Consider the following 26,323-nt stretch of genomic DNA (forward strand, 5'->3'; position numbering starts at 1 on the left):
CAGCAAAGTGCCTAGAGAGAAGAGAAACCCCAACTTATTTCTAAAATAAATTTTAAAAAAGGGTAGTGGTAATTTTTTTCCTATGAACTAAATTCATCTGAGGTGGATTCTTAAAAAAATTTTGCCTCACTAATCGCTTAGTGGGGCAAAATTGTTTTCGTGAAAAATCCACCAAAATCACATTAAAAATCTACAAAAATTAAACAAAATCAAAGAAGAGTTATTACCATAAGATTTTATTAATCTTTGTAGATTATTTATGTGATTTTAGAGGATTTTTCACGAAAACAATTTGGCACACTAAGCGATTAGTGGGGCAAAATTTTTTTAAAGAATCCACCTCTGAATAAAAATCAACAGATTTAAAATATGTGGGGGGGGGGGGGGGAGTTCAGTGCTCATCTAGGAACTTTGATGGAAACCACATGTGATTTAAACTGAGTTTATAAGTATAAAAATATATTCATTTTTTAAGCTATAATGCAGAATCTTTATCTAGCTTCTCTTATCACAGTAATAATACTTTTCGCTTTAGAGGGTCAAATGATATTCTACAGTAATTATTACTATAAATACTTAATGTCTTTTTAATTTGTTTGAAGTAAAATATCCAAAGAATTGGTTCATATACATGTTGAACTATTAAAGGAGTAGAGGGAGAAAAAACCCTCAAAAATCAGACACGTGACGTCATAAAAATGAGGGATTATCCATCTTTTTTTCTTTCCATTTTCTTTCCCACTTCTTCTCTCATCTCCCTCATTTTTATGACGTCACGTGTCTGATTTTTGAGTGAATTTCTCACCGTTCTTAAAGGAAGCTACGTATATGTCATTAAAATGCTAATTTTTGATTGGCAGAAATATTTAGAACAACTTTTTTCAGGTGAAATATCTTTTCTTTGTCTAATTTGATGAAATTCAACCCATTGAGCTTTCTTGTCCCTTCTTGAACCTGAGAAATAGAGATAAATCATGTCTAAATCAACCATTAGGAGAATACTATAGGTACATTCAAGACATCTCATTGGTTGAAACATTTTACAGATGTTGGTACGTATGGGCATAATTTCTTCATTTCGTTCGCTTTTAAGTCAGCTATAAAATGTCAAATATATCTTTTTTGGGGTAAATTAATTCGACTAAAAATTAATTAGTTAGCTATGAATAGTTGAATTTCTTAAAATAATTTTAGCTTTCTAAAAATCATATCTTCTTAAAAATCCATTGCAAATAATGTCGCCGTATCTTGTATATAACAAAAAGTAAACAAAAGATACAACAAAAGATTTTTGTCTGCTAAAAGTCCCTTTTTATGTTTGACGAAAAATGGGCCGGTCAGATGGACCATCTAGATATATTATGTCTATTACCTGAGATGATTCATCTGGATTGCGTCCTGGTAGACCAGGTTTTTCAGGAACTCATCCTCATCCCCGTTCATATAAGCCCAGTGACTCCACATGGCCTGGAAGGAGAATAGTTATTTATCACAGCGTATTAGAAACAACCTTCTGCTGGTAAACAATGTACAATTAAACCAGTTATTTTAGCCCCGAGATGCCGAAGGCACGGTTTAGAAAACTGACTTTAATCTTATGATTGAACATTTTTATATTTGTAGAAAACTAGATATAATACGATGCTATACATAATTTTTAAGTATGACTGAGAACCGGTTCTAATCCACTGGATATTAATCGGTTTCGAAGCGATACTGGATAATATGTTCAATAAAATTTTGGGATATGCAAACATCAAATTTTGATCAGGAATTGCATGACCAAGGAGGGATAATCCTTGAAAATCAGAACCAATCGATCCAGTAGTTTGCGAGATCTTCAGCTTCATCCTTTTTTACTTTCCCCCCTAAAGGCTTCTAGGGATACTTTGAAAAAGGGTGTGGTAAGGGGAGGTTAAAGTTACCCCTCTACTTTTAATGTATTATTAAAATGAAAAGATTTTTTATGTGAGTATTTTTTACAGCTGCAATTTATCTAGGGAGGGTGGATGAAGGTCCACTCCCCTCAAATAGTTATAAACTCTCTGTGGACCTATGAAAAGCTACACTGTAAAGGAGAACAATATCGGTTTCGCAGTTAGCGGCTACAGACATACATTTAGATTAATTCTAAAGAGGCTGTCTTGGTCGTAAAAATTCCAAAACTTTTCCATAATTTACCTCAATGTCCATATGTAAGAACTGTGACTTGTTTCTGATGTCGTATGTCTTCCACGAGGGGTCTGGGGTATTTCCACACTGGGCCGGGGTGGGACCACATCCATTCAAATGGAAAATCTGAAAGAAAAAAGCATAAAAATTTAGGACATTGGAAAAACATGCATTACAATTTTAGACTTTGTAAATATAAATTATACTTATATAATTATAAGTTAAAGTTACATTGTCCGAAGCTACTTTGTCCAAGATCCTCCAAAACACCCCCTGTAAATATAAGTTATCCCACACACCCCCTGTAAATATAAGTTATCACCTTCCCCCCTCCCCCAGACATACATGTCTGTCAATCTGTGTGTACCGAAGGATCTTGCTAAAAGCGCTGCACCGATATGGTTCTCTTTGGCAATATAGATTCTCATATGTCTGAGAAGGTTTTTAACTATTTTGAAAAGGAGATCTCCATAGGGGCGTAGCCGCAAATGAAATATATCGAGAACTAACTTTGTTTGTGTTGTGCCCTCTTAGCTTAAATTCTGATCTTGATGCTATCGTCTTAAAACTTTTTCTAGTAAGTGATCAAATCAAATAGCCCCACTTTTTTGGAGGGATTTTGAATAATCTCCTGCCTCAGGCAGTCTTTTTACTTTTTCTACATTTATGTTCCATTCGCAGAATCTATTTCACAAAATCTGTATTCAGTCATGTACATCCCTCACTGACTAACTACCAGACTTCCTGAATGCCTGACTCAAACAGACTTTACCTTGACTTTATCTTTAGGAACACAATCATGATATTGATGGAATACTTCTTCATATGGCGGTCTGTTATACTGAAAATTAGAAAAAATACAAGTTATTTAATTGAAAATTAAACTTATCCTATTCTATATATTTTTGGCACCTTTTCTATAATTCAGTTTGTCTGTCCGTCAGTCAGTGTATTTAGCATGTCTGTAAGATAGGTGAGAGGAAAAGATAGTAAAGCACAGTGCTTGTGTTTACATAATTGGGTGTGTGTTCATTTCTGAACATTAATACACATTTGGGAGAGAATACATTGAGACTGTAGTTATGGGACAAAGTGACTCAAAAATCAGCCAAATGATGTCATAAAAATGAAAGAGATGTAAGGAGAAGTGGAAAAGAAAACCCCTAAAAAAGAAATGGATAATTCCTCATTTTTATGACGTCACATGGCTGATTTTGAGTCACTTTGTCCCAATACAGACTGTAAATTACACTGGTGTCTAGTACCTAAAGTTTGATTAACACGTTATCTTATTCATTGGCTTAAAAACTTTAGTGACTTTTAATAAATTTTTATTGGTCGGTTCCAAACTTCTACCAAATGTCCAAACTTTTAAACCAATAATTGTAGTCTACGGAAGGGGTATTTTGTTTATCATCATACCTGGATAGAGACCTGCCTGTTGAATTCACAAGGCAAAATATGGAATATTTCTGGATGGATGAATCCCAGGTTAGTAAAGAAATCCTGCTCTGCTAAACTTACTTCATATTTAAACCTAGATAAAATACTAAATGATTTAAAACTTTAAAAAACAAGGATGCCAACATTCAGAAAAGTTCAGCTTTAATTTTTATATAAATGTATTGAGGTCAAACAACGAATATTAAACAAGAATCTATAATAGCGAAGCTCTCAAATCAGGACAAACCAACATCAACACTTGTAGAGTGTTAGAACTTAATAGGCAGGAAAAAGTTTGTAAAGAGCTAAACTTACTTAAACCTAGTTAATTACCATTCAAATGGATGAGACAGCGTAAAGTGGCACCAAAAAAATGACTTCATACGATAAAATAATCAATAAGAGGCCAGTATAAATTTTACCATTGCATTGGTCAATTGCAGTGTATACTGGCCTCGCATTAGTCATCTTTTTTGTATGACGTCATTTTTTTGGTGCCACTTTACGCTGTTTCCAAATGGATTGGTTGCTTGAAAATTATACAAAAAGCTGTAGATTTATTAAAGGCTAGATTACAAAAAAACTAAATAAGGCAAAAGCTTGTCGGGCACGGATTATCCCCCCCCCTCCACTTCTTATTTTGAAATAAAATTCAAAATAAACAGGGGGAAGTAATTCATTTGTTTGTTTATTACTTTAAGTCAGGTTAGGCTATATTGTGTACTAGGTAGCATTGGCACCGTAGGCATAAACCATGCAGGGGTTAGGAATAGAAATATATTATACCCCCTTATTTTCAATTCTCAAGAAATAAGGGGGGGGGGGGGTACGGTGCTTAATAGGTCATTTGTAGTGTAAATACCAGTGTAAATATTATATATTGAACTTACATTTTGATAACCTCATTTACTTTTTCTCTAGTGAGGTAGCTGTTATATAACTCACTCTCTCTCATTCTGTCAAACCTATACAATACTACTCCAGTGTTGAATCCCTAAAAAACCATATAATAATTAACAAACAAACAATAGTAAAAATAAACAATAAAATCTAATTCAGTAATAGTTAGGAAATGTTTTACAGAAGGAAATAAAAATATTCTTTGTTATTTGTTTTACTTTCCGAATAGGGTTGCAAGATGCAAGATAGAAAGACATCTAGGTACCTGAAATCTGCCTGGCTGTCCAAACTTGCTGTCTGGATTATCCTTGAGGTAGCCAGATAGAAACATAAAGTAGTGGGGTGTCAGATCGAGTCCCATCGACATCAGGGCTGTTGAGTTATCCAGTGCTTCATATTGGTCCCAGAGTTCTTAATTAATTATATGTACATGAAATGTAAGGTTGCTGACAACTAATACTATACAGGGAGGGAGGGGAAATTGGACTGTTTATTACACCTCTTCTTTTTTTCTTATTAGTTGAGTTTTTTCCATTGATTTTTTGATTGGTTGGCTCATTTACTTGAGTGTCTTAACGTTCCAACCACCAATTGTAACCTACAGAAGAGGTACATCATGAGTATCATCATTGGGGATGTACATCAATATATTGGTCATTGTCTTATCCCTACATATCCACGAATACTATACCTAGTATAACAGTAAACTCTAGATCAGTTCCATCAATAAACTACTATATCTTCAACATCCACAGTAAACTCTAGATCAGTTCCATCAATAACCTACTATATCTTTAACATCCACAGAAAACGCTAGATCAGTTCCATGAATAAACTACTATATCTTCATCGTCCACAGTAAACTCTAGATCAGTTCCATCAATAACCTACTATACCTTTAACATCCACAGAAAACGCTAGATCAGTTCCATGAATAAACTACTATATCTTCATCGTCCACAGTAAACTCTAGGTCAGTTCCATCAATAAACTACTATACCTTTAACATCAACAGTAAACTCAAGATCGGTTCCATCAATAAACACAGCTTTGTCCAGAGATGTGAAAGCTTTGTGATAATTTGGAGCTATGAAGTAGAACTTGGATCTGTACTTGTCCTAAAATTAATATTTAACGTTAAAACGTTTAGGTCCAGTAAATGATTATGCCAAAAAAATCAATGTTTTGTTTGAACAATTATTATGTAAAATAATAGCATTTTTTCTACAGCAATTGCCGTTTCAATTTTAGCCTTTATTTTATAATTTGTTTGCTGTTAAGAATCATACCTCCAGCTGCTAGTTTTAGAATGCTGTTGCGGCATGTTAGAAAATAACTGCAGCCAACGGACTCAATCTTTTTCTATATAAAATGATACTCACATCGCTTTTAGTTTTCATTTGATTATCCATCATTCCCTGAGCAAAGCCAGGGTTAAGGTCGATCATGTAGTCTGAATCAACTGAAACATAAGAAGTTGTTATCAACCAATCTATACCTTATACTAATTTGTTTATTAATCCATGTTTCGTTACATAGATATATCTATCATTTTTGGAAAAACCATGATTAAAACTAACTGTACTAAAGTTCAATAGTGTAATTATTTATGTTTGTACTTCCAGAATAGATTTACCTCATCTGCAAAAAGGACATACTGACATTTGAAACTATTGAGTAGCGTCCCCCTTATTTTTTAATTCTGCAATTAGGAGGGGGTAGTTTTTCGTTTTTTTGTTTATTACTTTAGGTCAGGTTAGATTAGGTTAAAGGTAGGCCCAGCAAAGGTTATGCAAAGCTTGATACAGAATAATGTTTATGGACATACTTACATTTTTAGGACTTAATTATAGAATTGCTTTGCTTGTAATAATGTACTTGGTTGTCCCAGGCATCAGTATACAAAAAATCAGATCAATCGGATAATTAGATCATATAAAAATTTGTTATTAAAAAAGTAAAAAAAATCAACATGTTTAAAATTGACGTACGGACATTTTGGTAATGGTTATAGAGTTGCTACGTACCTAACTACTGCAGGAATCACCATGCAAAGTCTGAAATCGATAGGACAATTCTAACACCCCTAAATTAACGAAAAAAGCTATCCGTTACGGATGGACGGACGTACGGACGGACCAACCCTAATTATAGAAAAGCTTCGCTTTTAAAAAGAACCACACGCATCTTTTCTTTTGATTTAAATCAAAATAAGATAGGGTGGGGTTTCATTGTTCACAAGGCAATTTTTGGAAAAGGACCTAAAATATTTACCTAGACTAAAATAAACAGGAGGAATACTTTGGTGTCGTCTCCATTTATAATCTCGAGTCTAAAAATAGAGAAAAAATTGTGATTAATTTAAACTTTTTTTCTATTCGGTCTCTTTTTCTCTCATTTTGTACCTTTCATTTTTTCCTTTTATCTATACATCTATGTTTTCTATCTATGTATACATATATATATCAAACTATCTATCTAACAATGTGAAAATATCATTTAAATTTTTGCTTAGTGTTTATCTATCTATTTATTTGTCCCCATGTATCTCTTTCAACAGTCTAATATCTATTAAAACGACCGACAACGCTCTAGAGGCCTTTAAAAGAAAAAGTACAGCTGTATTTAAGGGAATAATTATTTTCTAGGGTCAATTTCTCTGGGGAGGAAGGTGGTATCCTCCCCTAAACCTTCCTAGAACCTATGAAAAGCTACATTGTAAAGGAGAACCATATCGGTTCAGCGGTTATCGAGATCCTCCGGTACAAACAGACAATTTTTGTTACTTTTATTTTAAGAATATCAACTTTTTTGTTGTATCAATCTCTCTATCTTTCAACTTACCAAAATAATGTCCATCGCTAAGCGTTTGGTAATAATTGTTCCAACTAATCTCCCAGCAAAAGAAGCACTTTCTTGATTTGTAACTAAAAGTATGAACAGTTATTTATCGCATCGTTTCATAGACAGTTTTCCGCGGACAGTAAGCTTTAAAATTACAAGTTTTATTTTAGCTTTGTTAGCCCCGACAATATTTTTATGATTTACCGAATACTAATCTGTTTTGAGAAGAAAATTATTTCGTTGATTTTTTCAAAGCCACAAAACAAAGAATTAAGTAATTTCCCAGAAGCGTTGGAAAGTGTCATGTGTAACGTCATAAAACTACGTCTAAATACATCTCTTTTTGGGGGGTTTCCCACTTCTCCTCTCATTCCACCTTTTATACATATTTGTATGACGTCACACATGACGCTTTCCAGCGTTTCAATATCACAAACACAAAATAATAATAGCTAACCAAAAAAACATTTTAAAATTCCACCCAAAAACAGCAAGTAAACTTGCGATACATTAAAACATTCAGTTAATGAGAGAAGCTAAGCTATGCAATGCATGTTCTAAAATATAAATATTACCTATAATGAAATGAATGGGGGTGGTACCCGCTCTTTCCATAATCAAATTCAGTGTTCTAAGAGTCTTGAAAGCAAATCCATACCTAATTTTTAAAAAATGGAATAAAAAATTTTGTCGGGGAGGGAGGGGATATTTATCAAACCAGCCTCCAAAATTTTATAATGACTTTATTCTTAACAACTTTGGGGACTTTTATTGAATTTTGATTGGTTAGTTGAGTGTCTAAACTTTTAAATGACAAATTATGATCTACAGAAGGAGTAATTTTGTGTATTTTTATTGAGGGTGTCCATCAATTTATCAGCCATTGTAATAAACCTTTAGGTGCTTGAAATTTTGCAGTGAAAAGCTGCTTTATGTTTAGATTTGTCCATCTTTGATGGCGATCTTTCTTGGGAGGGGTGGGATGACGAAATAGTTATAGACTTTCTTGTAAACTTTAGAAAGATTTGCTTTTAAGGAGGTCCAAATCAGCTCAGCGGCCAGCAAGATTTTAAGGTACAGACAAATATTTACTGTGATTTTATATATCTAGAAACTCAGTTTTCGAAGAGCTCCTCATAAAAAAGCCTAAAACCTTAAAACAAAGACTTAAATCTAAAAATTTATAGCCAAAAACCATCCTGGGAGTTATGTGAAGCTCCCATAGAATGGAGAACTCAATCGGTTCTTTAATTATTTAAATCGAAAGCTACAGACAAAAAACTTTGTTATATGATAGGATAGGGATGTCAAATAAATATCAAAATAAAATCTATCAAATACAAAAAAATCAATATTTTGAAATTATAGAGGAATTAAGTTGTTGTTTAAACTTGTTTTTATACTACTTATAGACTCATGAATGGTGTATATGATAAATTGTCCTACATATTTAAAACAATGAAACAAACCAATTCATAACAAGAAGGTCAAATGGGTCTTTTTGTTCCTCAAATTTTGGTTCAAATTTCTGTTCTTCACCGATATGTATGATAATTAATCCAAGATTTATTGCATCTAAAAAAATAAAATTGGCAACCTGCATCGAGAATTTGAAAAATATCCAATATCCATATATTTGTCTGTCTATCTATCTAGGTATCCTATATTCTCTTCAGCAATTTATTATCCATATTTTTATCTATTCATTCATCAATCTATCCACCAATCTATTAATCTGTTAATTAATTTATCTCTCAATCTATCAATCAATCCATCAATCAATCCATCAATCAATCCAACAATCCATCAATTAATCCAACAATCAATCCATCAATCAATCCATCAATCAATCCATTAATCAATCCATCAATCAATCCATCAATCAATCCATCAATCAATCCATCAATCAATCCATCAATCAATCTATCAATCTATAAATCAATCCATCAATCAATCCATCAATCAATCCATCAATCAATCCATCAATCTATCCATCAATCTATCCATCAATCTATCCATCAATCTATTCATTTTTCATCCATTATTCTATGCATCAATCTATCTATCAATCTTTCCTAAGGCTAAATCTATCCATTAATCTATCTATTTATCATTCTACACATTATTGTATTTGTATCCATCAATCTATCATATAATTTATCTATCCATCAATTTATTAATAAATCTATCCATATACCTAGAAATAGCGTATTTTTCGCCACGACTTGTATCGATGGAGTCTCATCGATACAAATCATGGTGTCCAATAAAAATAATTACGTCATACAATACAAATTACCAATGTTAGGCCAGTATACATTGTAATTGACCAATAGTAAATTGTATACTGGCCCATCGTTGGTCATTTTTATTGTATGACGCCATTCTTTATTAAACAATATATGCTGCTTCATCTACCAATTGATTCATCCACAACTCTATCCATAAATCTATCCGTTAATTTCACTAATTTTAATTATCTATTGTTTTTATGTATCAAACTATCGTCTCTCTATCCATTTATTTTATCTTTTTTTCTATCTATCATTATATCTATCAAACCATAAATATCTTTCTATCTTTACCTGGTACAGGGGTAACTACTTCCGAAGGTGGGACTAAAACACCCCTAAAAAAAATAGAAATTAACATTTAGATATAATTTATATAAGTATATATACATATTTTAGTTTTAGATGGCAACAACGTTATAGTATTCAATCCTTATAATAAAGTAACAGGATGTGTGTCTGTTTGATTGTACCGAAGGATCTCGCTAACCGCTAAACCGATCGGGTTCTCCTTAACAGAGTAGCTTCTCATAGGTCCCGGGAAGGTATATAATTTTTTTGGGAGGGTACCACCACCCTCCCAAGAGAAATCACAATTTTTTTTATGTATAGAGACTCCTACGCAACATAGCTAGGTATTGTATTATTAATTTTGTTTTGAATAAAGTGCCATTAAAGGCTTCTAGGGGCGTAGCCGCTAGTAACAAATAAATTAAAACCAGTTCCTTTTATAAAAAATATAAAAAATAATATTAATTATTATCATAAGCAGCTACGCCCCTAGAGGCCTCATATGGCACTTGAGGGGAGGGGGAAGTCGACCCACACCACTTTCAAAATTCTAATTTTTAACAAAGGGTAAGTTGGGTCTTTTTTTCTAAGGGCGATTCCTTTTAAAAGTTTGTTGTATACTCTCCAAAACAGTTATTTATGAGACCTATGAGAAGCTACACTGTAAAGATGAACTTTATCGGTTCAGTGGTTAGCGAGATCATTTGGTACACACACCTAGACAAACAGACACAGATCCTGTTACTTTAAATAAGGATAACACTACATATGATTTTTAACCGAAGCTAAATACATTATAGAACACGCATCGCGTGTTTGAAAAAAACTTACTTTATTAAATTTTCCAGTCTGGGAGTGTAGGTGATATTCTTTTCTTTTTCTAATTGTTCTGTGTGGTCTCGCATTTTCTTGTTTATTACTCGTACAGCTTCGTTAAACTCTCTAAAAAAAGTTTTATTAAATAATTATTTTCCCTCATCCACACACAACCCCCACCCCCATAATTAATCGTGGAATATAGCCTAAAACCTGCACCGAACAATTACAAAAATAGATCAATTCAGCTGGTTGCAAAATTTAATTGGACATAAAGATACACAAAAAAACAGACAAAGCCAAAAATTGTGAAAAATAAAAGAAAAAGTGTATGAATTGAATTTAAAAAGTAAAAGAAAATTACGAAACCTCCTAAAAATAAGGTTTACATAGACGGTCAAAGCAATAATTAAACAAGAAAGACATAAATATATGACTTTACAAGTTTACAGCCAGCTGTGACTTTGAGTGGTTTGGATGGTTGTGGCTGTATTCGACTACGGTTAGGAAAAGTCAGTGGCATAACACACACGGTTTTATTATTCATAACATTTAATAAATAAAAATTTTGAATCTTTACAGGGACGTCCCCCTTGCTTTATTTTCAGGGGAGTTAAATTAGGGGTTTCCAAGGTTTTAGTAAACACCCGTTTACCCCCAACCATGGACGTCTGAAACTTTATAATTACTTTGAAAATAATTCGAAAATAATTACAGTAGTTATAAAGCACCTCCGCTGAACATCAAAGAAAAACTTACTTTCTCTCTACGTGTTCTTCTGCAGCTAGCGGCTGTACAAATCTTGTAAATGGTTTCTGAAACAGTTATAAAGTAGAATTTAATTTAGCAAGGCCATGTAGGTTTGAACAAGCGAAATAACAAAAGCAAGGATGATTACGTCAAGTAGTACCGTCTTTGCTGTGATAAGCTAAACATAAGTACATTCATTGAGACGAGATAGAAAAGGATAAAAAGAGGAATACAGAAAGAAAGAAACAAGTATGACAACATCCATAAGTAGCGAAGCACAAAAATCATAGATTTTGAAAAGCAGCTGGGAAAATCACATTTCCCGAATGGTGTTACTATCTAACTAACTGACTGACAGATGGACGGACATACAACGTTGATTATGGAGTAGCGTCGCTACTAAAAAGTAAAATGTTGTTTTGAGGAGAATGGGTAATGGTATTCTCTTTTAGAGGCGGTCTGAGGGAGGTGGAGATACTCTCCCCCAAATTAGTTATAATCCTTCAAACCTTATAAACCTTCAAGAAGCTTCACTGTAAAGGAGAACCATATCGGTGTAGTGGTTAGCGAAATCAACTATGGATACAAAATACTGTGGAAAATGTGACTTATCCCGCAAACACTGGTAATATGGCACAGCTGCCAAATAAAAAGATAACCCCTATAAACTCCCTTCCCTCCCTTCCTATTATGAAATGAACTGACCAATAGATGAGGAACATCGCAGCAACCTAAATTGACGACAAAATTTCCCCGGTTGTAATATTCACATATTCTTTATCTATTAGACATAGAGAAACACACAGATATACAGGCAGACATCCTGTTACTTTTATATGAAGATAATTCATACCTTTGGTTTCTTATCATGAATGTATTTAAATGATTTCTGAATTTTCTTGTGTACATCTTGTACTAAATTTTGTGACGCAGGCACCTACAAATAAATAGTATGAAGTTCTTGAAACAACTAATGGTGCCTAATAAAATTACGTCATACAATACAAATGACCAATGATAAGCCAGTAGACATTTTAACATTGGTTAGTTGAAATATATACTGGCATATCATTGGTCATTTGTATGTATGACGCCATTTTTTATTAGGTACTGTAAGCTGCTACAAATCAGAATCTTTTTCAACAAAACCAAAAATTCTTTTTTTACTTTATTTTTAGGTGGACTGGAATTAGGCAAGATTAGGTTAGGTTGAAATGGGTACTGAATAGCTCTTTAAGGTTAGAATACCGAAGGTTTAGGTCCCAAAGGGTCACCGCAGGGTGTAAATATAGGGAAAAAACTACCTCCCTTATTTCAATTTATTTAATAAAATATGAAATAGGGGGGGGGGGAGCATTCATTGCTCGACAGGGACTTTTAGGGAAATCCCCAGCAAATCATCTCTAAAGTTTACCTGTGTGTGTATGAATATAAGCATGGTAAAACAACAAAGCAGAAAAAGTGTTCTATTAAAAAATAGAACATACTTCTTTTTTCGAAAAAACATTTTGTCTGAAATTTGTTATTATCAAAATTATTTAACTCATGACTTTTGAATGTATTTTTGATTATACATATTTTTGATTTAAAAATAGTAATGACATAACAAGAAGAATATGTATTTTAAAAAATATTAGTACAATAACGAAGACTTATTATTATGTTTTTTGGTGAAAAAATTTCTTCAAAAATAAAGTAATATTTAAATGGGAGTGGGGACAAAACACCTAATTTAAAAATACCTAATTCAAAAATGCCTAATTTTATACCAAAAATCAGATCAATTGGATAATTAAATCTTATAAAACTTTGTTGTTAAAAAAGTAACAAAATCAACATGCTTAAAATGGACGTTCGGAAATTCTGGTAATGATTATAGAGTTGCTACACTTTCTAAATCGTACCTAACTTCTACAGGAATCATCATGCAAAGTTTGAAATCAATAGGACAATTCTAACATGCCTAAATTAAAAAAAAATCTTTCTATTTCGGACGGACGTACGGACGGACCGAACCTAATTATAGAAAAGCTTTGCTTTAAAAAAAAATTTTATGATTACTTTGTGGCACATCATGTGAGAAATAAATTAATTAGTAAAATCAAAGGTTGAAGGACAAAGAAAATGAATTTTAATTTTTATTGGTTTCTTCCCTAAGCTAAGTAGCCGTAGCGTCGCTTTCTTGGGGGGTGATAGTTGACCATCCCCCATTTTAGTTCTAGTTTTATAAAGAAAGATTGAAGAAATATAACAAAAACGGGGGGAGGGGGGGATTTTTTCAAAGTGCAATTTCTCCTTGGAAGGTGTTGGTAACCTCCCCAAAAGCGTTATAAACCTTCCCATGACCTAAGGGAAGCTTAATTGCTTCATTGTAAAGATGAACCATATTGCTTCATCGACTAGCGAGATCCTTCAGCAAGAACAATCAGCCAATTGGATTAATGTTATCAAAATTTTACGTATTTTAGTGAAAAAATAGATATTTTAGAATTAGGCATTGTTAAATTAAGCGTTTAGATAGTTTAGAATTAGGTCTTTTTAAATTAGGCGTTTTTAAAATTAGACATTTTTAAAATTAGGTATTTTTAGTTAGGCATTTTTAGTTAGGCGTTTTTAAATTAGGCATTTATGAAATAGGCATTTATAAATTAGGTGTTTTTAACGTAGGTGTTTTTAACATTAGGTATTTTTAAACTTAGGTGTTTTTAGTTAGGCATTTTTAGTTAGGTATTTTTAAATTAGGTGTTTTGTCCCCACTCCTTTAAATGTGCTTTTGTTTTTATTTAGATAAACAATTAGACTTTCATTACAGTGAATTGGAACTACAAAGACTGATTGACTCCAGGGATCTAAAGGGATAAGACAATAGACGAAAATTTATGTGCATCCCCAATAATAATACACAAAGCTATTCTTAAGATTACAATTATTGGTTGAAATGTTTCTATACTCAACTTAATGAGCCACCAATCAAAATTCAATAAACGTCTCAAAAGTTTTTGATTCAACGAATAGGAAAAACTTTATTTTAACACTTTGAGGATTAGTATAATAAACAGCACAATGTCCCCTCTTTTTATGGATTGACACACCATAACATACTCTAGTTATAGAGTAGCTGCTCTACCAAAAAAGTGTATAAGCTAACATTATCACAGTGCTCTTGCGTGGTCTTCCATTTTCATTTCACTCATCAGGTAGCCAGAAAACCTGAATAAATAAAATTATTAATTCTTATAGCTTTATTATTTTCAGGAAAGTTTAAAAGCTCAAACTATAATCTATAGATTTGGGTTGAATTCCTCCTTCACGCTCTATGAGCCTCCACTCTAGGGGCAAATTTTCAAATCCCCGCCCCCCCCCCCTTATTTCAAAATAAATTGTCAATAAAAGCCCGGGTAATTTTGTTTCTTTATGACTATTGACAAAACCGAACCTTACAAAACTAATAAAAAAAATCCATAAAATGCCCCTCTCCCCTAGCCTTATTTTAATTTTATTTCAAAAAGGCTTTTTAGGCGATTTCTGTCCGCTTCAGGTAAAAAAATTATAGTATCCACTAAAAGAAACAATATGGTTCCACGAAAATTCTCCATAAAGTGAAATTTGACTTTATTACTAATATCTTGTCTTTTACTTTTAGTTACCTTAGTCTAAGTTTTGTATAATCTTAAGTACTTACATCTGGATTAACATGATACCAATGAACTTTGTTCTTATTACTGTATCTTTCAGGCTAAAATAATATCAAATTAATTAATCAATCTATCAATATACTAATCAATCAATCAATAAATCAATCTATAAATCAATATACCAATCAATGCATCTCTTAATCAACAAATATACTTATCAATCGATCTATTAATCAATCAATCAATCAATATACCAATCAACCTTATTACTGTATATTTCAGGCTAAAAAATATATTATCATAATTTATTATATCAATCATCTATCAAAATCAACCATTCTATAATAAATTATTTCTATCAATTTAGCTATCAATCTTAAAATATCTTAAAATTTAATAATTTATCCATTAATCTTTAAATCCACCAAATTATTTAATCAATCACTCTATTAACCAATCACCTAATCTATTATTCAATCATTCACTTTATTAATCAATCAATCTATTAATCGTCCTATCAATCAATCAGTTAATCTTTATATCTATTGACCTATACAGCATGACCCTCGAAAAAGTATTTTTAAGCATCTGCAGCCCATATTTCTCAATGAATTATCAAAAAATGTATATGTCCTTGTTCTCTGTAGATTTCCACATAAGTAGATATAAAAATATTTTTTTTACATCAATTAACAGCTGAGATTTTTAGAGCCAAAGTTTTGAAAAAGTGGCTGAGGAAAAAGTAACTTTTCAAGAAAAATGTTTTTTTTAAGTGAAATGATGTGTTTTCCTCATAATTTCAATACTTTTTATAAAACTTATATAAAGATGTTTCCAAGAAATTTATTTCATGCTGAAAGCACTTTTTTCACTTGCTCTAAAAGGCATTTTTAGATTAGTGTAAATTGCAAAAACACCCTTACAGAAAGAAATCCTATAAAAATTAGTAGCAAATTGAAAGTTTACATAAACAGAAATCAAACACTTTTTATTTTATGAAAATAAGTTAAAAAACCAAAAAGTTACAGCTACAAACTTTTATTAAACATTTAACAATTTAAATGATTTTTATGTGTGTTTAAGTAATTTGTAAGAGTGGGCGGGAATTTAAGCACTAATCTTTCCGGTCGTAAGCATTAATTGGGGAGGGGTTTATTTAAGGTCATATAAGAGGAGATATTATAAGATTTGAGGGTAAATGGTTATGAGAAAAATGCATTTGATGAAATTTTGAAAAGTAATTTTCTATATGTAAAACTAACCTTTTTTAATGCAATAAAAAATGTATCAATTGTAAACTTGCTCTTCTTTCTTATTTGTTTTTTAACTGGTTGATAAAAAGTAATATACTAATAAAAAACTAAGAAATATTTAGCAATATCCAGTTTCTCAAGCACTTTTTCCAAACTTTGGCTTTAAAAATCTCGGCTGTTAATTGATGTGAAAAAAATATTTTGATATCCTTTGATGTAGAAAATTATAGAGAACAAGTACATATGAAACTTTTAATATTTTATTGAGAAATATAGGCTGCAGATGCTTAAAAATACTTTTTCGAGGGTCATGCTGTATATCAATGACTTAATCAATCAATCTAGTTATCAACCAATCAATCAATAATAAAACTTACCTCTCCTAGGCACAAAGACAAAGTAGGGCCACAGCCGTTGATGTGGAAAATTTTGATTTTGTCCCAAGAATCACAATCATGGTATTGAGGAAAAACTGACTTCAAATCATCATACATGTACTGAAGTAAGATAAATAAAAGGTTACTTTTTTAATAAACTCAGCTTAGGTATCAGCTTTGTTGTTGGATCAGACTTTACAGTGCCATATAAAAAGCTGTAAAGATATGGCAAAAACCTATTATTTTACAGGATGAATGCCAAGACGGAAAAACTGATATGACTACTAGTTTATAGAGAAACTTCGCTGCTAAAAACAAAACAGAACCTGTATTGACATTTGCGCATTGAACTGACATGGCAATATTTTGATTAATTTTGGATAATCAAAATCAATGTTTGTGAACAGGTCTTGTTCTGCTAGTGATACTTTGTACATGTACCTAAAATTATAATTATATAAAGTCAAAAATATTTTTTGGCGGTTTATCTCAAAGTTTCTATTTGAGCACAGAAAACCACCCATTCTCATTTTAAAAAAAGAAATTGAAAATAAAAGTTGAAAAGGTCTTCAATGTTTGTGTTTTAGGTTAGGTTAAATCATACAGGGTAACACCCTCAGTGTTAAGGAATCCCCATCCGAGGTTACGGCCCCCCGCAAGGGTTATGCATAAAGCAAAACATATATTTTATTTCAATTAATTAAAGAAAAGGGAGGGGGGATTGTCTGTCCTTTGTATTTAAAATATTTGTATATTTTATCTATATGTTTATCTGTTTATTGATTACACCAACTACATATACCTATATTTATTAGCTATCTATTTATCTTTGCTTACTTGTCAAAAAGATACTGAACTCCCTCTGGTGTAAGATATTTAGCATAAATATCACTCTTTCTCATTCTATCTAATCTGTATAAAACCACTCCAGTATTCAAACCCTGAAAACAAGGACAATCATATTAATAGGTAACACAGCACTGAAACACAGCTAACTGTGTTTTTTTTTTATGCAGCCGTCTAGCATTATTCAGTATGTCTGTCTTTTGTTTATCCTAAAGTAAATTACGATAAAAACCACCAACAATAGTTCATACTTTAACGGTAAAGGTAAAAAATCATGCAAACTGTACCATTGTATAACTTAGGACTATTAATACAACCTATTTTTAGCAAACCCCTTACTAAATTTTCTATCTTATATGCTCATAGCGACCACAGAACCCCCCCCCCCTTTCTTTATAAATACATTGAAAATAAGAGGGGGATTCTTATGCCTAACCTTAATATCAATTTATCTAACCTAACCTAACCTAACTTATGGTAAAATGAAGGCACTCATGATTAACAATGGTATGAATAATAATTCTACCTGGAATCTGCCTGGCTGTCCCAGTTCTGTATCAGGATGCATTTTCCTAGACAAATAAGAATGAATAAGTCAACAGTGAAGTAAATCCTTATAATAAAGTAACATGATGAGTGTATGTTTGTCTGTCTGTCTATTTGTGTGTTTGTCTGTTTGTTTGTAAGGCCCTACACAGTGTAGCTTCTCATAGGGAAGGTTTATAGCTATTTTGGAGGATGGTACACAACCACCCTCCCCAGAGAAATCGTCAAAAGTAGCCGCTAGTCTTTTCATAAAATGCGTTTAGTAAAGTAAATTGGATAAATACAATATCATAATTGGTTCAAAATTAAAATTCATAATTACGTCAACTATCAAAACAAAATGTATCAGGACAAACAAAAACGTTAAGAACAAGTTTAATATAGTAAATCAAAAAGTTTGGCTTTTGAAGTAAAATCGGTGAATACAACCATTTTAAGAAAAAATATATCAATATACATTACTGTGCCTTTCAAGTTAAATTTATATGTTATTTAACTTTTTTGTTTTGTTTTTGAAGTGTTCACAAATAACGTAATCAATAGCTACGCTCCTTTAAATTAATTCTTACTTGTATTTTTTCAGCTGTCCCAGGTAGTGGGGTGCTAGATCGTGTCCCATAGACATAATTGCTTCTTTATCCTTATCCAATTCATCAAATTGATCATACAGCTCTGAAAGTTAATTTATTTGAAGATTAGAGTAAAAAAAGAGGGGGAGAGGTTAAATAACTGCATGTCCCACCCCCATGACCCTGTACCGACCTTTAATTGGGTCCTTGAAAATCAACTAATAGCGTCGGAATATTAACACAGCCAAGTCGCTACAAAAAAGCAGAAAACAACTTGCTAGCAGACGAAAAATGTCCCCAACAGGGAGACAGGAGACAGGTGTCTGGTTATGCATCTATATCTATAGATTTATTATTCGAAGAAAGGCAATGGGAAAGGATGGTAAAATCCTCGAGGAAACCCCCTACTCCCATAAAAAAATTATATGATAATCTGCCATCAAAATGTTTTTAAAAATACATTAAATAAAAATTAAGATATTTGATTGATGGTATTGTCATTAAATCTCTAATTTGCCAACTTAATACCTGATAAGTCCACCATAAATTCTAAGTCTTTGCAGTCCAAAAATATTATCTAAAATATGAAAATTATTGATTTAAATAGCTCAATTTGTTTTTTCAAAATCATATTTTTATATACATATGTATGTATAATGTATATAGACTTGAAATTTAGCATTTATCTGAAATGATTATAAAATGTAAAAAAAGGCCAAAGCATTCCCTAAAATGTCACCCTATGTATAAAACTGTGTTTATCAAGCCGTTTCAGGGATTTTGAATAATTATTTACCTTGTCCAGATTTTTGAAGGCAAGATGATACAGCGGGGCAACGTAGAACAGACGGGCGTTGTAAACATTGGGCTAAAATTTTTTCAAAATTAGTCAAAAGCTTTACTGAAAAATTCTATATACGATTTATCTAAAATTTGTCGATAAACAATGCATTTATAGTCATTTTCCATGACTTTATTTCGCGGTAGGACGGTTGGTCGGACTTACGGACATAGTTTCTTTTTTTTCTGAAAATATAAATACATAAAAATATATTTTTTTTCAATAGAAGTGTTACCTTATCTTTTTTAGGATTTTCAATATAACTATAGATAGCCTAAAATAAAAAAATCATGTTATATCGTTAGTAGCAAAGCTACTCTATAAATCAATTAGTCTGCATGTCCGTCAGTCAGTCCGTTACGCTATTGGTAAATGGTGATTTTCTGAACCGCTATAAAAGATAGACGGCTGTTTTTTTTGTGAATATTTCCTATACCAATGAACATCCAGTATGAAATTTACATTTTTTTAAATACCATCTTTCTTATATTGTAAAAAAATAAAAATTTATAGGGAAGATACGCAGCTAAATATAAATGTATAATACCTCAACAAAATCTGGTTTGATATGCAGGATTTCTTCTGAATCAACTAAAAATACACGTGTTGCATATTATGAAAAAAAGACAGTAAACTTTTATAAAGTAAAACCGGAGGTTCCTATGACAAACACAACATTGCAAAACAAGTCTATTTTTATTTTAATGTTCGTGGAAAATTATCTGTAATACGATGCCATACATGATTTTTCATTATAGCTGCAAACCTATTCTAATGGGTTTATAAGCCATACTGTAATTAATATTTACCTAAACTAAATCTAAGAGGTGGCAACGCTTTGGATCTTCTCCATAGAAAATATCTTTCCTGAAAAAATAAATTTTTATAGAAAATTATGAGTTCTCTAACAAAAAATACCTAAACGATTTCTTAAATAAAAAGAACAGTCATCCTTATTAAAAAAGTAACATGATGTATGTCTGTCTATCTAAGATCTCGCTAACTGCTGCACTGATATGGTTCTACCTTACAATGAAGCTTCTTTTAAGTCAAGGGAAGGTTTATAACTATTTTGAAGAAGGGTACCTCAAACCTTCCAAGAGAAATCACCCTTGAAAAAATCTCCCCCCTTAAATTATAAAAAACTAAAATTGAATGTAATGGGACGATTCCCCCCCCTCCCCCATTCCTCTTTAATGCACCTAGAGGCCTCTTGGGGGGGGGGTGGGTGGGTGGGGGAGGGGGTGCGAATACGCAAGTATTTAAAAAATAAAGAATAATAATATGATCTTAGAAGATTATTTTACCTGGATGACGTCAGTGGTCAATCTTTTGCTGACAATACTGGCGAGAATCTGACCAGCCCAGCTACCACTTGCACGGTCAGTTACTAGATAGATAGATAGATAGATATATAGATAGATGGATAAATAGATAGATAGATAGATAGATAGAAAGATAGATAGATAGAAAGATAGATATATAGATATAAATATTTACCTATAACAAAGTGTATTGGTCTTGAGCCCACTTGTCTAAGCATCATGCTTATTGTATAAATTGTTTTTGTCACAAATTGAGCTCTAGACAGAAAATGAAGATGAATTAAAAGTTTATTCAATTTTATTATTTTGAACTTATCGCAGTTCTACATATATTATAAATATTGATCGCATTGTACTCTAGACAGCTTTCTGCAGATATAAAAATGATAAAAAATATTGTCAGCCCCGAGGGTAATAATTTTATGATTTTTATTGTAATATTGATGGAAAATTGTCCTTAATACGATATTATACATTTTTCAGTATGGCTTTGTACCGGTTATAATCCAGCGGTTTCGAAGCCATACTTGAAAATTTATTCTTTTTCAATTTATTTTTCAATTGTAAATTTCTTTCAATTAGATTTTACAATACTTTACTATTATTTAGCAGTTAAAGATATGTTTTTGAATATTAATTCTATGCTAATTAAGAATAGTATTAATCTTGTATTTAAGGCTCTAGGATAATTTTAAAAATAAAAACTTACTTCCAATCAGGTAGTGTTGATCCTAAAAGAAGAAAAGATAAAAATAATTATATTTTTAAGTATTCCTCAATAATGTTAAAATAATCTATTATAAAATATACTTTTTTTAACTATTTAAATTTTAGGGGGTTATTTTTAGTTAATTATTTTTTTTGGGTGGCAGGTGGTAACTTTTTGCTAGGGGTAATTTCTCTTCGGAGGATGAAGGAACCCTCCTCAAAAATAGTTATAAACCTTCCCAGGACCTATGAGAAGCTAGCCTGTAAAGAAAAACCATAACGGTTTAGCGGTTATCGAGATTCTTCGGCAAAGACAAACAGACAGATAGATAAACAGATATCCTGTTACTTTATTATAAGAATTTGGTAATGATACCTGTATTATTAAGATTAACCATTACATATCCAATATTCATTTCTTCCATAGAGGGATTGGCAGATTTTCTTTGTGTCACAGCCCCAGAGGGTAAAATTTGACCACTAAAACAGAGGGAGGTGACATTGGACTGCTTATTACACTAGTCCCCAAATAACGTTTTCTTATTCGTTGGCCTAACATCCTAATAAATTTTGATTGGTTGGTTTATTTAGTTGAGTGTCCAAACGTTTTATCCACAAATTGTAATTTATAGAAGGGGTAATTTTGTGTATCATCATTTGGGATGTACATTAATTTTTCGGCCATTGTCTTATCCTTTAAATCCATGGGTAAAAATTGTTTAATTCAAGAATGTCAACATCTAGAAGTTGCGGTTGACTCACGACTGCCGAGCTCTGATTGCTGAGTTTCTAAGGTAATGAATTAACAAAAAAACATCACAGAAAAAAGTAGCATTAAAGATTAACCTAAGAACCGCGTAAACTTTATAGTTTATGCCTATTCATCAGCGGAATCTTTACAAAAAAATCAGCTATCTATCTTTAACAGCAGATTAAAAAAACATTTTTCCTTTATGACCCTACTAGCGGCTTCGCCCCTAGCCTCTAGGGGCTTTGCCCCAAGAGGTGATAAAAAAAATTAAGGCGAAATTCGTTAAAGGACCAAGGAAATCTTCTACAAAACATAAAGGACCAAGGAAATCTTCTAAAAAACATAAAGGACCCAGGAAATCTTCTAAAAAACATAAAGGACCAAGGAAATCTTCTAAAAAAAATAAAGGACCAAGGAAATCTTCTAAAAAACATAAAGGACCAAGGAAATCTTCTAAAAAACATAAAGGACCAAGGAAATCTTCAGCAAAAAAAAAATTTAAAAAATGGGGTTTTTTGTTTTTTTTTGTTTTTTGGGGGGTTGGGGGTGTCCCACCCCCCAAGAAAATAGCTTAAAACCACCACAGGACCAATAGGTATATACCCTGAAGAGTAGAATCCGATCGGTTCAGTGGTTATCGAGATCTTAAGGGACAGACAGACATCGTTCTACTTTGTATTATAGATAATGATTGAGGGGCAAATTAAGATATGGAGTAAATGTTCATTAGTTATCAAAATCCATCTCTAACAGCCAATTAAATCACAATAGCGGTTGCTACAAAACAAGGATGACAACATCCATAAAAGTTAAGCTCTGAAACGGTATGACAGACGAACATTAACTCTTGTGAAAATTCAGGACTGAATATACAAAATATAAATACATATGTTTTGACAAAATTATACGTAAATTTGTTGCGAAACTTCTTAAATACAGAATTCTGTTTAAGGACATACTGACATTTTAGGACTAGATTATAGAGATGCTTCGCTTATAATATTGTACCTTATTGTAAAAGGAATCAGTACTCCAAAAATCAGATCAATCGGATGATTATATCCCATAAAAATTGTTGTTAAAAAATTTAAAAAATCAACATGTTTAAAATGGAAGTACGGACATTTTAGTAATGATTATAGAGTTGCTACGCTTTCTAAATTGTACCTAACTACTACAGTAATCATCTTGCAAAGTTTGAAATCGATAGCACAATTCTAACATGCCTAAATTAACGAAAAATACTATCTGTTACGGACGTACGGACGAACCGACCCCAATTATAGAAAAGCTTCGCTTTTAAAAATGCTCGAAAAGCACTTTACGGGAAACCACCAAAAATTTGTATTCATTTACTATTACCTCATTAAGTTTTGTAGATTGTCAATATATCCTGTTGGATGGAATTGTACCTAAAATTAAAAGCAAAAAATTTGAAACAGTCAGAGAGGGAGGGGACATTGGGCTGTTTATTACACTAGTCCCCAAAATTTTTATAATATCGTTTCTTTTCGTCTAGGAATGTCCAAACGTTTCACCCATGAATTGTAATCTACAGTAGGGGTAATTTGGTTTATCATTAATGTGAATGTACATCAAAATATCGGCCATTGTCTAATCCCTTTAGATCCCTGAGGAAAAGTACTTAAATAACATAATGAATAATATCCCTAATAATCAAGGACTCTAAGAAAACTGAAATCCATGGCATTGCATTGGCTTAAATTGTATCCTAAAGATATAACAAATTTTTATGCACAATAAAACTTTCAGTTTTTGTTGTTGTAGTGACGCAATGAAGTACAGATCCTAATCATGGAAAAGCTTAGCTTAAAAAAGTACTTACGATAGAAAAAATTTTCTGTTGTACATTTTGTATAAGATTCCTATTCAACGACGGTCTGTCAATCACATATAGCGCCGTTGTGAAAATAACGGCAACGGCAAAACATTCTCGCAGATACCGTTTCAACCGTCGCTGCAGCACTTTAGAGTTCATTTTATCGCCGTTTTTAGTTGGCTACATCTGAAAGAAAAAGCATTTGTGAAATTGTGTCCATGATAAATGTATAAGTATAGATGTATAACCCAGACAACTACCTGGCCAAAGTGGTTGGGACCTTTTTCTTTTGCTAGCAAATTGCTTTCTGCTATTTTGTAGCGACTAGGTTGTAATTATATTTCCGACGCTATCGGCTGATATTGAAAGACCAAATTGAAAGTCAACATCGGGTCACCACCCCGTGGGTAGAGATACATATAGTTCGTGTCCCCTCTATTCTTTATTGTTGTAAAATGAAAGAAAATTCTTATTTTACTTTCAAATCTTTATCTATTTTGTTCTAATGTTTGTGTTTTATATTTTTTGTGCATGTCCCCTGTTTGATAAAGAATATCCGACTATAGGTCAGTCATATTTTGCTTTCTTCACCCGCTTACTCAATAACATTTATTTATAGGTCCTTTTTTCCCTTAAAAAATCTTAAACTTCTGTTAAACAAAAATTTAAGAAAATGTTCACTTTTATGTAAATTTTATATTAGAAATCTCAAAACATAAATTTCGGGGTTGATAAAAAATGCTATTTATAAATTACTATATTGTGAAAATTAGTTTGTTAACGGTAGCTGGTTTCAATTGATTACTATTAAAAGGACTCTCCACAGAAAAAACAACTTTGGATTTTTGAAAATCTAACCTGAAACTATTATTCTCTGTTCAATTTTAGGCATTTTTTGTTTTTGTGGCATCGCGATCGAAGCCCTTTGAAAATTTTGTCCGCCGCCTATTTGTACTACCGCTATAACAATATATTCTACACTTTACCTCCACTCAATATATGTTCGCCGCTAAAGAACATTTTCTCCATTCCAGAGATTTAACTCGCCGTCCCTATTCATTCTCATACGCAATATTCTCTCCCCTCATTACAATTCATGCTACAAATGAAAAAATAAGACAATGAGCTTGGAGAAGTAGAGAAAAGGTCTAGAACCTGTAAGAAGCTTCACTGCAAAGGGTAACCATATTGGTTCAGTTATTAGTAAGATACTTTATTACACATTGCACAGACAAACAACCTGCTACTTTTATATAAGGATAGAAGTTTACAATGCTATTAAATCTACTCATCATATCAAGGATGACAACATCCATAAAAGTGAAGATCGAAAAGCAAAAGGATGGAAGGTCAAAAGAGCAATAACACTTGTAGAGTGTTAGAACTTGAACAGCAGGACATTGATTTCTAAGTCTAAACACAATTGTACATAAATTTGATGCAAAACTGCGTAAATTTAGGAAACAGTAGGGACATTCTTTCATTTATAGGATTTGATTATAGAGACACCTCGCTTATATTACTGTGCCTTGTTGTCATTATTCCAAAAACCAGATGAATAGGATAATCATACTATATAAAAAAATGTCAAAATGTTAAAAAATCAGCAGATTTTAAATGGACGTACAGACTTTCTGGTAATGATTATCGAGTTTCTCTGCTTTCTAAATGATACCCAACTGTTAGAGGAATCACCAGGCAAAATCGATAGGACTATTTTAACATGTCTTTTTTAATAATTAAATAATATCCAACAATGATTAAACTTGTAAACAATACTAATATTTTTGTAGAAATAAATTGAAGAGTTTGAACAGGGATCTAATGGGATAAGATAATGGACGAAAAATGTATTACATCCCTAATGATATTAAGATAAGATAAGATAAGATTTATTTTCCTCAAAGGTACAACATATTTTATTAGATATATATCATACATTATGTTACTATGCTTTGATCTGTTTGATTCTTCTTGTTTGTTTGATGCAGGTTTGGTAATATAATAATATACATAATAACTATTATTAAGTACCTAGCATGGAATTGGCCGAACTTCGTCTCCACCTAGTTACCAGGCCAGTTCGAATAATATGAAGATAACATTTTACAGAAAAAATTCCATG

At 32.0% G+C, this 26,323-nt stretch overlaps 2 protein-coding genes across 2 annotated transcripts; both read right to left on the minus strand.

The window, feature by feature from the left end:
- Positions 1 to 785: 785 nt before the first annotated feature.
- Positions 786 to 13,015, minus strand: LOC145323818 (uncharacterized). The gene is made up of 18 exons (XM_080166377.1): positions 12,922 to 13,015; positions 12,361 to 12,444; positions 11,517 to 11,572; positions 10,773 to 10,883; positions 9,945 to 9,988; positions 8,829 to 8,934; positions 7,935 to 8,017; positions 7,360 to 7,442; positions 6,790 to 6,847; positions 5,898 to 5,977; positions 5,516 to 5,633; positions 4,781 to 4,926; positions 4,506 to 4,609; positions 3,595 to 3,709; positions 2,945 to 3,013; positions 2,182 to 2,298; positions 1,373 to 1,467; positions 786 to 954 (listed from the first exon to the last, which is right to left on the minus strand). The coding sequence occupies exons 1-18, from the start codon at positions 13,012 to 13,014 to the stop codon at positions 921 to 923; spliced, it is 1,596 nt and encodes a 531-aa protein (XP_080022503.1). The 5' UTR covers position 13,015; the 3' UTR covers positions 786 to 920.
- A 1,464-nt stretch (positions 13,016 to 14,479) lies between these two features.
- On the minus strand, positions 14,480 to 24,380 carry LOC145324332 (uncharacterized). Its single transcript, XM_080166948.1, has 18 exons — positions 24,205 to 24,380; positions 23,721 to 23,770; positions 21,984 to 22,087; positions 21,609 to 21,630; positions 21,075 to 21,157; positions 20,882 to 20,964; positions 20,384 to 20,441; positions 20,122 to 20,165; positions 19,810 to 19,848; positions 19,530 to 19,601; positions 19,262 to 19,310; positions 18,734 to 18,836; positions 18,145 to 18,190; positions 17,610 to 17,713; positions 17,099 to 17,213; positions 16,773 to 16,892; positions 15,190 to 15,243; positions 14,480 to 14,717 (listed from the first exon to the last, which is right to left on the minus strand). The coding sequence occupies exons 1-18, from the start codon at positions 24,355 to 24,357 to the stop codon at positions 14,694 to 14,696; spliced, it is 1,323 nt and encodes a 440-aa protein (XP_080023074.1). The 5' UTR covers positions 24,358 to 24,380; the 3' UTR covers positions 14,480 to 14,693.
- Between the last annotated feature and the right edge of the window lie 1,943 nt (positions 24,381 to 26,323).

This window comes from Acartia tonsa, chromosome 7, assembly GCF_053477335.1.
Source record: "Acartia tonsa isolate MP-2025a chromosome 7, ASM5347733v1, whole genome shotgun sequence".
Classification (NCBI taxonomy): domain Eukaryota; kingdom Metazoa; phylum Arthropoda; class Copepoda; order Calanoida; family Acartiidae; genus Acartia; species Acartia tonsa.

Coding starts and splice junctions, on each gene's coding strand:
- LOC145323818 (XM_080166377.1), bottom strand. CDS start 13,014: ATGTTTTTTCGAAAAAAGAAGTATGTTCTATTTTTTAATAGAACACTT. Junction 11,573..12,360: donor TTCATGATAAGAAACCAAAG/GTATGAATTATC, acceptor TAACTGTTTCAG/AAACCATTTACAAGATTTGT. Junction 7,443..7,934: donor CCCCATTCATTTCATTATAG/GTAATATTTATA, acceptor TCATACTTTTAG/TTACAAATCAAGAAAGTGCT.
- LOC145324332 (XM_080166948.1), bottom strand. CDS start 24,357: ATGAACTCTAAAGTGCTGCAGCGACGGTTGAAACGGTATCTGCGAGAA. Junction 20,965..21,074: donor ACCAATACACTTTGTTATAG/GTAAATATTTAT, acceptor CTATCTATCTAG/TAACTGACCGTGCAAGTGGT. Junction 18,191..18,733: donor GGACAGCTGAAAAAATACAA/GTAAGAATTAAT, acceptor TTATTTGTCTAG/GAAAATGCATCCTGATACAG.